Consider the following 16,535-nt stretch of genomic DNA (forward strand, 5'->3'; position numbering starts at 1 on the left):
TGTTTATTTTCTCATCTGGATATTTAGTATTTCTAGTACTAAAATAAATAGCAATGGGGATAGAGGGCAACCTTGTCTTGTACCTTTCTTGATCTTAACAGGATCAGATAAATCACCATTCACAATAATTTTTGCTATTTGCTTTGCATATATCACTCGGATTTGTCTAATGAAAGTTTCTCCACATTCCAACACTCCTAGTTGGCGTAGCATAAAGTCCCAGTTTACATTATCAAATGCTTATTCCATGTCTAGAAAAATTATTTCCATTTGTTTGTATGGGTGTTGTTGATAATATTCTAAAACATTCAAAATCATTCTTACATTTATTCTCATTTGCCTTCTCAGAAAGATGGCAGATTGATCTTGATCTATCACTTCTTGAAGGACTCTTTTCATATGTTGGGCTAAAATGATTGTAAAGATTTTGTAATCCACATGCAACAAGGAGATAGATCGGTAATTTTTCACCTCTCTAGGGTCAATTCTTTCTTTGGAAATTACTGAAATGGTTGCTTCTCGCCATGTATCTGGTATTTCCCCCTTTTTGCTTATGCACTCCAGTAATTCTTTGTAAGGTAGTAATAATACTTCCTCAAATTTCTTATAATACTCTGCTGGAATCCCATCTGGGCCTGGTGTCTTTCTATTTTTTTGTGTCTCTATAGCCGTTCTTATTTCCTGTATAGTTATAGGATCATTTAGGATATGGCTTTGTTCTTCCGTAAGTGGGGTCAAATTCTGTTGGTTCAAGTATTCCTCTTGAAGAGATCCTGTCTTGAGTATTCTTCAATAATCTCATTAATTTTTTTTCTTTTTCTTTTCACAGTTTATAGGCCAGCCATCTCCCTGGTTTATTTGTGTTCTCAAAAAAGTTTAGTTTAGCAGAACACAGTTTCTTTTCAACTTCTTCCATTAATAACAGATTGATCTGATGTTGAATATTTTGGATCTTCTCTCTTATTCTCGCCTCTTGTGGTTGATTTTTTAATTGAATCTCCTTATCTTTCAATTCTTTCAAAAGGTCCTGATATCTATTCTTCTTTTCCTTGTTTTGTCTTGCTAGATATCTAATAGCAATACCTCTAAAGAAAGCCTTACTTGTGTCCCACACTGTTTGGATACTAATTTCAGGTTGTTTAAAAAAAATCAGTTCCTCTGTTGTTTCTCTGGTAAATTGATCTTCTCTCAAAATTTTTTGTGGTAATTCTTCAACTTTGAACATATGAAGCTGCCTTATACTGAATCAGACCTTTGGTCCATCAAAGTCAGTATTGTCTTCTCAGACTGGCAGCGGCTCTCCAGGGTCTCAAGATGAGGTTTTTCACACCTATTTGCCTGGACCCTTTTTTGGAGATGCCAGGGATTGAACTTGAGACCTTCTGCTTCCCAAGCAGATGCTCTACCACTGAGCCACCGCCCTTCCCCAACTTTAACCAAACTGGGTTGTGATCTGCAAAAGATTGCGGGAGTATCTCTATCTCTTCCACTTCTTTCATTAAATTCACTGTAATCCAACACATATCTATACTTGACCACAATTTATGTGTCTCAGAGAAGAAAGTATAATCCCTTGAATGTAGGTATCTAGTACGCTATGCATCAACCAAGTTTAATTCTTCTGCTATTTCTAAAAAGCTTTTTGGAAGTTGGCGTCCCGATTCCCTCTTCCCTTCCCCAGTCTTTTTATCTATTTTCCTCTCAGCAACTGCATTGAAATCTCGAATAATACAATGTTCCAGATAATCCAACTCCGCCAATTTGGAGTGTAATTTCTTAAAGAATTTGTCTTGGGAATCGTTAGGTGCATAAATGTTAGCTAATAAAATCTTCTTCTCATCGAGAGTAATCTCTACCAATAATATTCTACCATCATCCGAGAAGCAAACTTGCTTCGGGTCTAAGTGGCCCTTCACATACGTTGCTATGCCTCTTTTTTTCTTCTGGTCAGCCAAAACGTACAAAGTGCCTAGTTTTTCGGTTCTAAGGTGCAATTCATCTTTCTTAATTACATGTGTTTCCTGCAGGCAAACTATGTCAGTCTTTAATCAATTGCATAAAAAATGTTCTTCTTTTGGCAGGTGAGTTTAAGCAGAACATTAAATGAAATTATCTTAGTCGCACCACTTTCCATTATTCAGATTTTTTTTACTACCATTTATGTCTTTCTTCCAATGGGATCTTGTCCGAGGGGGAGATTTCAGTCTATCTCTATCCACTTCACTTTGCAATGATAGGCCAGCAAGTCCATTTGTAGGGGTGATCTCATTTCTTTGGCGGTAGCTCCACCATCTTTCCCTTTTTCTCCTGTTTTGTCTGGTTCTTTTGCTTGACGTCCCAATCTTGAAAAAACCGGAAGTGGTGCAACGAGGACAGGCGGGGGTGTTTCAGATATCTGTCCCCCCAGTGAGGCACCAGGCAAGGTGTCACTGGAGCTAAGAGACTTTTGTTGGGACGTCAATGCAGCCATAATTTCATGATGGGAACTATAGACAAAGGGAAGTTTGCACAAATAGCTAAGGAGAATAAAACTTGCATTGTACAGCCCTCTACTCAGGACCCTTAGACGTCAAGATACAAACACCAAACTGAAGCCTCCACTCCTTGAAATGGAACATGAACAATGAAACCACACAGATTAGCTAAGGAGGAGGGATCTCCTGACTCAACCTGTGACTGATGCAATTGTTTCCCCATGCCCCCTCACATACCTACTCTTGTATTGTCTCAATCTTCTATTAATAGTTACTATCAAGAGGTATCCACATGTAGAAAGGGGGCCTTCCCTTGCATACCATCAGCAAGCATATATACATTATTTAATGACTACTAGTCACTCAGCATGATATCAGAGCACTATAAAGTAGCCTCAGTAAAAATTGCAGACACAGTTGCAATGCAGCTCCTTAATACAGATTATAAATACTGGCTAAATGGATACAATATGTCCCCCAGCATGTGCATCCCACTATGCAACAACCTGCAAGGGAGAGGAGCTGATCACTATACTAGAACATATATCATCTTTGTTTTTGTGACTTAAAAATAATGGTTTTCCCTTGTGGCAAGACTATTATTCCTGCAAGGCTACTTTACATATTATATTTGTATTAATCTACTGATGCAAAATTGGCAAAAATGTTCCTGTTGCTTCAAAAGAAACATTTTCTGTAGAACCCCAAACTGGACAGATTGCTGATTCAGCAAATATATGAAGAACTGCAAGCTCACCATGTAATAAAGCAATCACACAATTGACCCATCACATGCTAAATCCTTCCCTAGCAATCTACCCTCTCAACATATCACCTTTGTCATGTGAATTAACTTTAACTTAGATTCACATGAAATTTATTTTCAAATAACAGTATTAGGGTCACAACTGGAAGAAATATCACATTTGGGTACTTTACAAAAGGCCACATGCATTCATGTGGATGAATTTCAAGAAATATCCTCTTGATGATTATTGAACATACCTTGTGCTCTCTAATTATCTTCTCACTGCTCTCCTTGGTCATCAACTCTTGCTGTCGAGCTAATTCAGCATGACATTCTCGCACCAAAGCTAGGAATTTGCTTTTTTCCACTTCTATCTTTAAGCGAAGTAAATGATATGGTGCTTCTGACTGAAGATCCTGCATTCCACAAGGAGATCAACAAAGGGAAGTTAACATGATACTAATTCAGCAAATAGATAAATTTTTAGAAATATATGGGTAACACCAGGTCAGTAGGGTAAGGGAAAACAGGCCAGCATATTACCAGCTGTACCCACACAAGCCTGATATTCACTGTCCCCTCCATTTCTGAGTCTTTTCAAAATGTGAATATTTATATGTGCCTGGTACAAACGGAAAAGACTGGGTGATCAGCTCACATCTGATTGCTACCTTCAAACACTGTAAATTCAAGATGTTTCTGAATCTATTGATGGCTGCACAGGAAAACTGATTAATTTCCACCATTCTTATGCGTGACTTTAGCCATAGTAGATATAGGTATGTATTACAGAGTCTCTCAATTAAAACTGCTTCAATATAGTCCAATAAGAGTTCTATATCATTGCCTTATTTTGCTCTCAACAATAACGACAACACATCTTAAACAACACTTAGACTATAATTTGGCTAACAAGTATATTGGAAATATTTTGAAAAGCTTATCTGTTTTGCTAGTATTCAGAAAAAGACATACAAACCATGTTAATATATCTAGAGGCAACGTTTACTTGTAATGAAAACAATATCCATATTTATGTTATGCTATCATATGTACTGCCAACAACTAAAATAATTTCAGCATCCTGCTATTCTCCTACACCACTTTAAATATCTTGAAGAAAGCACTGTAAAACATACTGTTTTAATTGCCTACTTTAATATATTGTTACTGTCACAATCTTGTGTGACTTTCTAATCTGCCTAAGCCTGCTTGTTGTGAGGGTGGGATAGAAATATAACCAAATAAATAAACTGTTTGTAATATAAACTATTTGATTAGCAAATATGAAAAATCCCTAATTAATACAGTTTATCACATAATGTACAATTAATACAAAGCATGCCAAATTTTAAAATGGCTAATTCACAAGCATTTCAAATTTGCCTTTGCTAATGAAACTGAGAAGAACATCTGGAAGTCAAGACAATTCTCATGGACAGAATGGATTCTGGAGCTAATAACTTCTACACTTTACTAACTGAAAACACTAACCTTCCATTGTTTATGCAGCTTCCTCACGGCTTCCTGGAGACTGTGTTGCTCTTGCTCAGGAAGGATGTCAGTAAGTTCATCACAAGCTTTCAGGAAAGCATTTAGCACCCGCTGGTCCAATTGGCTGAAAAACTCCTGATATCAAAAGACAATGTTCCACATTTAAAGGGATAATGTTGTTGCTATGGAAAATACAAGCCTGGCTTCAAAATCTCATAGAACCAAAGGAGTTAGCCGTGTTAGCTGCAAAATAGTAAAGAGACCAGTAGCACCTTTAAGACTAACAAATTTTATTGTAGCATAAGCTTTCGAGAAACAGTTCTATTTGTCAGACGCATGGAGGGCATGGACCCTCCATGCAGCATCTGATTAAGAGAGTTGTGTTTTTAGAAAGCTTATGCTACAATAAAGTTTGTTAGTCTTAAAGGTGCTACTGGATTCTATTACTTCTCAAAATCTCAAATATTGTACAAACAGGAGGTTTAGATTTCTACAGTTATGGTTAGCTTTATGAATGGCATCTAAATGGGCATATCCAAGCACTGTCTTGCCCATTCACAGTTCCAGTCACTGGATTTAAGTATCCTCAGATTTAGCCAACTTGGCTATTTGTATATAAATGCTGATTATTTGTTTGATCAGCACTAGAATTCAGTTTTGCAATTTATTTATTTTTTAAAAATTCTTTCAGCTTTCAAATGGTACTGGTCCAGAAACAATCAATATACAAATAAAAAAATCAAATATTGAAAGTGTTGGGGAAACATCTGTATAGCCTGCTGGAGCAGACTTTCTGTAGCATTGACAGTCACAAATAAATTAAGGAATAATCCAGTATACGACAATTTACAGTGTTATGTGGGGAACACAAATCCTACAGCTTCTTGAAGGGAGATGTTGAAACTGCCTTTTCTGAGCATGGCCTAGAATGAAATATGGAAGTAAATTCAACTAGGCAAAGCCCAGGCACACAGCCCTAGGCCCTTAATTCAAGTTTGGAGGTCCAAAGGGGCCAGGTATCTATGATATGCTTAAAAACTGCCATGTGATGTTGTTAGGTTTATTGCAGTTCCATGTTGTTTTTAATTCAATAGTGCTAAATTACACATAGCAAACAATTCATAGAATTACACACAGCAAACAATTCATAGAATCATAGAGTTGGAAGGGACCTCTAGGGTCATCGAGTCCAACCCCCTGCACAATGCAGGAAACTCACAAACACCTCCCCCTAAATTCATAGGACCTTCATTGCTGTCAGATGGCCATCTAACCTCTGTTTAAAAATCTCCAAGGAAGGAGAGCCCACCACCTCCCGAGAAAGCCTGTTCCACTGAGGAATCGCTCTAACAGTCAGGAAGTTCTTCCTATGTTGAGCTGGAAATTCCGTTGATTTAATTTCAACCCATTGGTTCTGGTCCTACCTTCTGGGGCCACAGAAAACAATTCCACACCATCGTCTATATGACAGCCCTTCAAGTACTTGAAGATGGTGATCATATCACCTCTCAGCCGTCTCCTCTCCAGGCTAAACATCCCCAGCTCCTTCAACCTTTCCTCATAGGACTTGGTCTCCAGACCCCTCACCATCTTGGTCGCCCTCCTCTGGACCCATTCCAGCTTGTCTATATCCTTATTAAAATGTGGTGCCCAAAACTGATCGCAATAATCCAGGTGAGGTCTTACCAGAGCAGAGTAAAGCGATACCATCACTTTACTTGATCTGGACACTATACTTCTGTTAATACAGCCCAATATTGCATTTGCCTTTTTAGCCACCGCATCACACTGCTGACTCATGTTCAGCATATGGTCCACTAAGACCCCTAGATCCTTTTTGCACATACTACTGCCCAGACAAGTCTCCCCTCTCTTATAACCATGCATGGGATTTTCCTTACCTAAATGCAGAACTTTACATTTATTCCTGTTAAAATTCATTTTATTGTTTTTAGCCCAGTTTTCTAGCCTGTCAAGGTCATCCTGTATCCTGTTTCTGCCTTCTTCTGTGTTTCCAACCCCTCCCAATTTTGTATCATCTGCAAATTTAATAAGCATTCCCTCTATTCCTTCATCCAGATCATTGATAAAAATGTTGAATCACAAAACAAGTCCCAGAACAGATCTCTGAGGCACTCCACTTGTCACTCCTCTCCAAGAGGATGAGGAACCATTCACAAGTACTCTTTGGATGCGATCTGTCAACCAGTTACAGATCCACCTAACGGTAACAGGATCTAAACCACATTTTACCAACTTGTCAACATGGATAGTATGTGGAACCTTATCAAAAGCCTTACTGAAATCAAGATAAACAATGTCTACAACATTCCCCGATCAAGCAAGGTAGTCACTTTCTCAAAAAAAGAGATCAGGTTAGTTTGACATGACTTGTTCGTGAGAAAACCATGCTGGCTCTTAGTAACCACAGCCATTCTTTCTAAATGTTCCAGGACTGACTGTTTGATGATTTGTTTTAAAACTTTTCCAGGTATAGATGTCAAGCTGACGAATCGGTAGTTACCCGGATCCTCTTTTTCCCCCTTCTTGAAGATGGCGACAACATTTGCCCGCCTCCAATCTTCTGGCACCTCTCCTGTTCTCCAAGAATTCTCAAAAATAACAGCCAGAGGCTCAGAAATTACATCCGCAAGCTCTTTTAGAACCCTTGGATTCCCTGAAGACTTAGATTCATTTAAAGGAACTAGGTATTTATGTACTACCCCTACCCTGATCCTAGGTTGGAACTTCATACCCTCCTTATATGTTCTGTTTTTGCCATGTTGAGTACCGTTCCCCTCAGAAGAGAAGACTGAGGAAATGTAGGAATTGAGCAGTTCCGCCCTCTCTTCATTACCTTACAATTTCACTTTCTTGCCCTCGCAATGGGCCTACCATGTCCTTGCTTTTTCTTACTCTGAACATAAGAACCCTTTTTTGTTGTTTTAGCATCTTTGGCCAGCCTAAGCTCATACTGAGCTTTAGCTTTCCTAACTTTTTCTCTACAAGCACTGGTGATTTGTTTATATTCATCCTTGGTTATAAGGCCCTCCTTCCAATTTCTAAAGTCTTTTTTATTTCTCAAGTCTTTAGCGAGCTGTTTATGGAGCCACTTCAGCTTCTTTAGGCTTTTTCCATTTTTTCTTCTCATAGGAATCATCTGTGATTGTGCTTTCAATATTTCACTTTTAAGAAACTTCCACCCCTCCTGAACCCCCTTCCTCCTAAGTATTTCTGACCATGGGGTTTTACCCCGCATAGTTCTAAGTTTATCAAGGTTTGCCTTTCTGAAGTCCAACCTATAAGTCTGACTATGTATAGCTTTTCCCTTCCCAAAGACTGTTAAGTTCCAAAATCACATGGTCACTACTGCCCAGGGTGCCCACTATTTCCACTTCTTCAATCAATTCTTCTTTGTTGGTGAGAATCCAATCCAAGATAGCAGATCCCCTTGTTTCCTTCTTCACTTTCTGGAAAAGGAAGTTGTAAGCAAGACAAGTCAGGAATCTATTTGACTTTTCATTTTTAGCAGAGTTGGACTTCCAACAGATGTCCGGGTAATTGAAATCTCCCATGATCATTGTATCCCTTCTCTTGGAGAACTTTGCAATCTGCTGTAGAAGTATCTCATTCAAGACCTCTGCCTGACTTGGTGGACTATAGCAGACCCCCACAATAATATCACTATTGTTTCTTACTCCTTTTATTTTTACCCAGAGACTCTCAACTGAGCTGCCATGCTCCGATTCACATATTTCCTCACAACTATATACCTTCTTCACATATATTGCTATGCCTCTGCCCTTTCTCATTTGCCTGTCCCTTTTAAATAAGTTGTACCCCTGAATCCTAATATTCCAGTTGTGAGTGTCATCCCACCACATTTCAGTAAAGTCTATTATGTCATAGTCTCCTTCCTTTATTAGGACTTCCAATTCCTCCTGTTTGTTTCCCATACTCTGTGCATTAGTGTAGAGAAATTGGAATCCATGTTTTATGCATCCCGAGGCTTTAGTTTCTGTACAAGCCTGCAAGTTAACATTACCTAGCGTATGCGCCACTCTCTGCAAATCTTTAATGTTCTTATCCCCAGTTTCTGGCATCATACGAGGCTTTGATTTATTGTCTCGCTCCCGCATACAATTTAATTTAAAGTCCTCCTTATTAGGTTAGCAAGGCTGTTACCAAACACCCTTTTCCCTACTGCTGTAAGGTGCAAACCATCTCCCGATAGAAGACCACCATCTCGAAAGCGTAAGCCATGGTCCAGAAATTTGAATCTTTCCTGATGACACCATCGATGTAGCCAGTCATTTATTTGAAGTATTCTTCTTTCTCGTCCTAAGCCACGACCTTCAACAGGAAGCACTGACGAGAACACAACCTGTACGCCCAGCTCCTTCACCTTCTGACCCAGAGCCACATACTCTTTTCTAATACATTCAGGGCTATGATGGGCAATATCATTCGTTCCCACATGGATCAGCAAGAAAGGATAGTAATCCATGGGCTTGATAAGTCTTCCAATCTTTTCTGTCACATGCTGGATGCATGCTCCCTCTCGGGATGACAAGTCTGATCGGCACACTTTGGGCTCCACCCTTCTGAGCAAGGAGTCTCCAATCACCACCACCTTCCTCTTCCTATATCGGGGAGCAGAAGCTCCAGGCTTCTTATTCACAGGATCCTGAGAAACTTTCTTCAAGCTTCGTGGAGGCTGGGGAAGTAGCCCTTGTTCCAATGGTTCAAAATCAGTTACTGTGGGGAGATCCTGGAACCTATTGCTGAGCAGCAGGGGCTCAGAACATCTCCTGATTTTCTTTCTCCTTCGGGTTACATTTTTCCAGGAACCCTCCTCCTGTGTTGGGTTCTCTTCTAATTGCCGAGATACCATTTCCTCTCCCTCCTCTTGTCCTTTCAAGAGCGCCTCATGCATTTGTCAAGAAAATCCTCACCTTTCTTTATACACTGCAGTGTGGAAAATCGTGCCTCCAGTCCCTGTATCTTCTCCTCCAGCAGGGCCACTAACTTACACTTGCTGCAAGTGTAATTTGTGCTACTCTCAGGCAAAAATACAAACATCCCACAGTCTTTACACGTCACTGCCTCTGCTCCCTCACCAGCCATACTGCTGCAATCCATTTCAGAATTTTCTTTATCTTTACTTATCTTTAAATCCCACTAACAACTGCCACTTGAAACTACTTGTGGGTAACTACCCACCTATCTTCAGAACCTCCAAGCTAGACCCCCAGGCTAACAGCCACAGGCCAAGAGCTCCTCTGGTAAGGATGAGCCTTGCAAATTAAAGGCTCAAGCCCCCACCCACCTCTGACTCAACAGCCAGAGCAACAGCAGAGGGTGGGGCCAGCAATTACCCAGGCAAACAAGCTCTCCTCACTCAGCAACAGCTACACAAAAGACACACAAAAGCAATCAGAAACCCCTCTCCAGCAGGCACCAAGCACACACACAGTTATCTCCCACAGCAATCCTAGGTAATGCTCCCCAGCAGTTTTAGAAAAGCAAATCAAGTCTCACTCACCTTACCAGCAGCTCTTTTCTAGATCCAAGCACCTTCTCCTACTGCAGCTGAAACACTTCTCCTACTGCAGCTGAGACAATTCAATAGAAACTTGTTCCAATATCGCAGTCATACTTACAGTATGTTTCCTGAGAAGTTCCTCAGGATCACCTCTTTCCTTCAGGCAGCGATATGCAGTCTGTAACACATTTTCTAATTCTGATCTAGATTCTTCAAATTTCTTCAGCAAACGACTATTTGCCTCAACATTTTTTTTCCAGTCACTTGTCTTCTTGGCCATATCCTTAAATGTGTAAGTGAAAACAGACATAATGCTGTAGGCATTACATTTAATGTTATAGTATTCCAAATGCGATATGATAAAATGTCAGATCCAGTGCAAGACACATACAAAACCATATAAGGATCACAATCTTCCTAGCTTTTCACTTCCTCTAACCAACAGCCATTCTAGTCTCTGGAAAAAAATTTTCCAGGATCATGGGGTCTATGTGGAGCAATAGCAATGCAGGTCAGGAGGCTATGGGGGAAATTATTTCCTTTTTCCTCTTGCTAACAGAGATCCACTCAAAGAAGGGGCAGGAGGGAACAATTTCATCCCTTCCCCTTCCACAGTGCAACCTCTCAACCCATTTGGTTACTACTCCGCACCCATCCCATGCTGTAAGCCAATTAGCATTGTGTCCTTTCTTTTCCAGCACTCCTTCAGGTCAGGTTTTGACTTGAAGTACCTGTTTGTTATGGAATCACAAACATTTGGACTGCCCTGAAAATCAGATCTTTAAGAGTTTTAACCTTTAAAATCTTGACTTCTTAATTGATTGACAAATTTTATTTTCAAACACTCCATCATTATTGATTCGATATCAGGCTGACTTAATGTAACACTCCAAAACAAATTAGGTAATAGGAAATTAGGCTTAGTTTAGAACCATGTCACACTGACAGTAAGAGCTCTTATGACTGATGAGAAAATTCCCTACATATGGAAAAGGAATATACCCAAACAAAAGGAGAGCCTTTCTACGTGTTTAGAATACTTTGGGGGGGGGGGGGGGAATCAGTCACATGAACCCCACATGCAGGCTAAACAGGTATAGCCTAGGCTTGCCCTTAGAGCACAATAAATAATTGAAGGGTCACCGAAAAGCAAAATATGCAGAAAACAGAGAAAGAAACTTCACATGTACTAATGGCAAAACTCCTATAATAACCTGAAGTTAACTAAGCAGGCATGCTCAGGGAAAGATGGAAATTATATATAGTTGGATATCACTTCTGATATAAAGAAAAAGATTAATCTTAAATTTTTAAAAAAGATAACCAGTACCAAATAATTCAGTGCCAGACCGACTCACCAGCAAAGGAGGGATGACATTTCAATCTAATCTCTTCAGTCAAGCTCTATTTAAATGTAAGTGCTGTTTTACCTCAGCTATGTTCAGGGGATATATTTCTGTAACATCTAACCATTAGAAATTCACTGTATAGTATAGGCAGTCATTAACGGCAAGTGGTTTTTACACTGAATGAATTCCTGCCCCCCTTTATCTACCTGTTCTCCCCAGTGGAGTTCAGAACGTGCATTTGCAGGACAAACATGTCTGAATTCCTCTGGAGGAAAAGAGGCAAGTGTAGAAACAGTTAAGGCATCCCTTTCTGCTCTAAATTCTTGCTTTCTGAAGCTCCATTTCTTCTTTTTAAAAAATGACATTAGGTCTATCATGTTCAATTTCATGTCATATATTGTTACCCCTTCCCCCACTGTTTTTTCATTCCAAAGTCCTATGTCCTAAAGTCACTTCTATATTTTAAAAGGATTTGGTGGCAATCAGTGCAATCCTAAATACAGTTGCATACTTCTAAATCTATGAAAATCAAGAAGGGTGTAACACTAGGCTTGTACTGAATGTTATGCGTATTTCTTTATCACATGCTGTTAATTCCCTCACAAAGTATCCTCAAAATACATTCCTATTTACACTATTCTTTAATATGGTTTTTCAAGAACAGCTCACCCAATTTTATAAGTTCTTATCATATGTGAAGCTGCCTCATTAGACACATTTGAGACATTTTGGCTTTCTTAACCACTTTGTAAATTCTACAGAACACACGGACCTTACTCCTGACAGATTACCTGAAAAGCAACTTGAATTTCTGTTACTTTCTTTTGAATCACTGACAAATTGAAGTGTTGTAATTGTTTACTTGAGGACACAAACGTCACAATGCTCTGGATATTTCTCTCAGTTAGTGACAACGCTTTCTTGCAATTTTCTTGATAAGCTACTAGATCCTAAAAGAAAATGAAACAGAAATTAAAGAGAATGGCATCATTGTATGGTTCTTTAATTGCAAGTAATATTTTCAGCTTTAGTTTATATTTAGAATCAGTGAATTTTGATGTTAAAATGTTATTTCATGAACATTTTTAAAGGTTACAATCCTACATCCATGTATGTGTATTTAAGCCCTACTGTTTGCAATAGACTAAGTTTTTGATATGAAACGGAACTGCCATGATTTTTCAAACGCAAGACCGTAATTTTAAACAAATATTTATAACAGATGTTGTTGAAGGCTTTCATGGTGGGAGTTCACTAGTTGCACATTTTCCAAGCTGTATGGCCGTGGTCTTGGTACGACTATGCCAAGACAACAGCCATACAGTCTGGAAAATCAACAATTTTATTATAGATTTCACTAAAGTATACAAAAGAAATGGCATGAGGCTTCCTTCCTATACAAATATATTTACTTGCCACCACGCCCACATTGTGGAGAATATGCCTAACTTTTATAATTGACTTTTATCATGGAACAAGCAATTTTTGTGAACGAAACAAAAATTATTAATACAAAAAATTATTAATATGAACTCCTTTTAAAACAGTGGTTACTATTTGTTGTACTTTTGTGTTAATAATCACTAGTCTCCTTGAGCCTTATTCCACAGAAAAACAACTACCCTGAATAAGAGATTATGAACTGTTTAAAATTCTAGGTTTCCTTTATGATCAAAGCTTAGAATTTTCCATTAGCATCTGCTATATTATTGAAATGGCCTAATTTTAGCAGTTAACAGATTGGCAAATCCAACTCTGCAAACTGAGTCTAAACTTACTCTAAATTTCACTGCTGCTGTTAGGTAGCCCTACCTGTCAATCTTCCTTTCCCAAGTAAAAAACAGGTTGCTTACCTGTAACTGATCTTCGAGTGGTCATCTGTGCATTCACACTGATGGGATATAGTGCGTCTGCGCCGGTTCCAATCGGTACTTCAAAGTCTATTATAGAAAGGATTTTCACGCCCCTCCCAATGGTCATGCACGCAGGCCCCACCACGCATGCCCATTGGGACAGGCACAAGGATCCCGCCAGTTCCCTCAGACCACTGTGACCCCAGAAGGACCGACAGAAGTTGGGAAGGAGGGCGGGTGGTGTGAATGCACAGATGACCACTCGAAGATCATCAGTCACAGGTAAGCAACCTGTTTATCTTCTTCATGGTCTCTGTGCTTCACACCAATGGGAGAATAGCAAGCAGTATAAGTCCTGCCTGAAAGGAGGGTGCTAGAGGTTCTCACAAGCGAACTGCCTCCAAGACCGCCTGGCCCACTGGAGCTCCTTGAGAGCGACGGACATCCATGGCATAATGTCTCATGGATGTGTGTACCATGGCCCAGGTGGCAGCTCTGCAGATGTCCACCAGTGGGACCCCCCTGAGGAAAGCCGTGGATGCAGCCAGTGCCCTCATGGAATGTGCATGAACAGGATGCGGGAGAGGCTTCTTTGCTAGCAGGTAGTAGAGCTTGATGGTCTCCACAATCCATTTAGATAACCATTGTGCGGATATTCTGTTCTCTCTGGTCCGAGTTGCATACGAGACAAAGAGGGAGGAAGAACAGTGAAACTCTCGCGTCCTGTGCAAGTAGAAAGATACCCTCGCCTGACATTCAAGGTATGCAGCCTCCTTTTTTTCATCCAAGGAAGGGGCGGGAAAGAAGATGGATAGAACGATGTCTGCCAACAAGTGGAACTCTTAAATGACTTTTGGTAAAAAGTTCAGATCAGGGGCTAGAATTACCCCATCCTGGGTGAAAGTGAGATAGGGAGGGTCGCAATGTAGTGCCCGAAGCTCCCCCACTCTGCGCAGGATGTGATTGCTATCAGAAAGGCTGTCTTCCATGCCAGGAGCTGGTATGAACACGTAGCCATGGGTTCAAAAGGCCTCACTGGCAGCTTGGATAACACAAGGGGCAGGTCCCATGCTGACGATGGTCTGCGTAATGGTGGGAAAAGGTGAATGAGTCCTTTGAGAAACCTTTTAGTGGATGCGTGTGTAAATACGGAGAAAATGCCAACTTCTGCATGTGCTGCCGAGATAGCTTCAAGATACACCCTCAGGGAGGAATGACTTAGTCCTTTGTCTGTGAGGGAGAGCAAGAAACCAAAAACTAGAAGTCCACCTGAGGCGCGTGGGCTGTCCCCGAGCGCTAGAGGGTCTGCACCCCCTCTGCAGCAAAATGCTGGACACTTCCTATTCTCTCTGGTGGCAAAAACGTCTATGTCCGGGTACCCCCATTTTTGAAAAAGGGGTTTCAGGTATAGCCAGTTCAGCTCCCACTTGTGAAAAGACACACCCTCTGTGCTTAGGGAGTCCGCTGTCACGTTCTGTATGTCCGGGAGGTGAGACGCAATCAGATGAGCTTGCCAAGACAGACAGTCCTCCCATATGTCCATGGCAAGTTTGCATAACCAGAGGGAGACTGTACCTCCTTGTTTGTTTAGGTAGTAAAGGGTCATGGTATTGTCCGTCAGCACGGAGATTACCTGGCCTTGAATCAGATGATGGAAGGAGTGGAGCGCATACCATATGACTAGGAGTTCTAGGAAGTTTATATGGCACTGTAGGAAGTGTGGCTCCCAAGGGCCCCCTATGGAGATCCCTGCTAGGTGGGCCCCCCATCCCCATAGGGAAGCATCTGTCATGATGGTCTTGGATGGAGCCTGGAGTTTGAAAGGAGCTCCCTGACCTAAGTTGTGGTTTGACTCCCACCATGTCAGGGAGTGCAGAACACATGGCAGTATGGTGAGCCTGCGGGATTGGAAGTGCCTGGATGGGTTGAATACCCGTATGAACCAAACTTGGAGAGGGTGCTTGTGCAGCTGCGCATGGAGTAAGACCGAGGTCATGGATGCCATGAGCCCAAGGAGTCACTGGATCTGGAGCACTGTGGTGACTGTCTGTAGCCTGATGGTTTGGATCGCTAGGATCCTGTCTGGTGGCAGGAACACCCTGCAGTGAGATGAGTCCAGGATTGCTCCTATAAACTGGATGGTATGAGGTGCGACTTCTTCAAGTTGACTTGGAGCCCCAAGTCCTGTAGGAGTGACATGGTGACTTGTAAATGTTCCTGGAGTTGCTGAGGGGACTTCGTGACCACTAACAAATTGTCAATGTACGGAAATATTAGTATTCCCTACAGGTGTAGATGTGCTGCCATGACCACCATAGTCTTCGTAAACACTCTGGGTGCCGTGGATATAATAATAATAATAATAATAATAATAATAATAATAATAATAATAATAATAATAATAATAATAATAATAATAATAATAATAATACTTTTTATTTGTATCCCGCCCTCCCCACCAGGGCAGGCTCAGGGCGGCTCACAGCATACATGCCAAAGGAAATGCCAAAGGGAAGGGCAGTGTATTGGAAATGCCGGTCCCCAATGGCAAACCTAAGGTAATGGCGGGACGAAGGATGGATGGATAGATGGAAATACATGACCTTGAGATCTATGGTGGCCATCCAGGCATTCTCCCAGAGGAGAGGTAAGATGTTCTGCAGGGATACTATCCAGAATTTCTTGTAGATTATGAAGGTGTTGAGTGCTCTGAGGTCCATAATGGGGCGGAGGCCCCCATCTTTCTTGGGAACAGTAAAATATCGGGAATAGAAGCCACAGTGGTGGGTGGGTGCAGTGACAGTTTCTATTGCAGCTTTGGTAATGAGATTTTGTACTTCCTCCAATAGGACGGGTGTTGCTGGTGTGATGATGATGCCAGAGGGAGAAGGAATCTGAAGAAACTCTATGTGGTGTCCTTCCTGGATAATTGTAAGGACCCAATTGTCGGATGTTATCCTCTGCCAGGCAGGTAAGTATGGGTAAAGTTGGGATGTGGGAAGGGTCCGGGGGGTGAAGTCAAAGACTCTGTTTGGTTGGCTTGGTACCCTTGTGTTTGGATTGTTGGTGGGT

At 40.9% G+C, this 16,535-nt stretch overlaps 1 protein-coding gene across 1 annotated transcript in view; it reads right to left on the reverse strand.

Moving 5' to 3' along the window:
* Nucleotides 1–16,535, reverse strand: part of SYNE1 (spectrin repeat containing nuclear envelope protein 1) — a 621,543-nt gene that overhangs the window by 460,478 nt on the left and 144,530 nt on the right. Inside the window, exons 20-23 of the mRNA XM_060240915.1 lie at nt 12,402–12,560; nt 10,380–10,544; nt 4,717–4,851; nt 3,480–3,638 (exon numbers count right to left, since the gene is read on the reverse strand). Coding sequence (XP_060096898.1) covers nt 3,480–3,638; nt 4,717–4,851; nt 10,380–10,544; nt 12,402–12,560 — 618 coding nt within the window. The remainder of the gene's footprint in view (nt 1–3,479; nt 3,639–4,716; nt 4,852–10,379; nt 10,545–12,401; nt 12,561–16,535) is intronic.

This window comes from Heteronotia binoei, chromosome 1 (genome assembly GCF_032191835.1).
Source record: "Heteronotia binoei isolate CCM8104 ecotype False Entrance Well chromosome 1, APGP_CSIRO_Hbin_v1, whole genome shotgun sequence".
Lineage (NCBI taxonomy): Eukaryota > Metazoa > Chordata > Lepidosauria > Squamata > Gekkonidae > Heteronotia > Heteronotia binoei.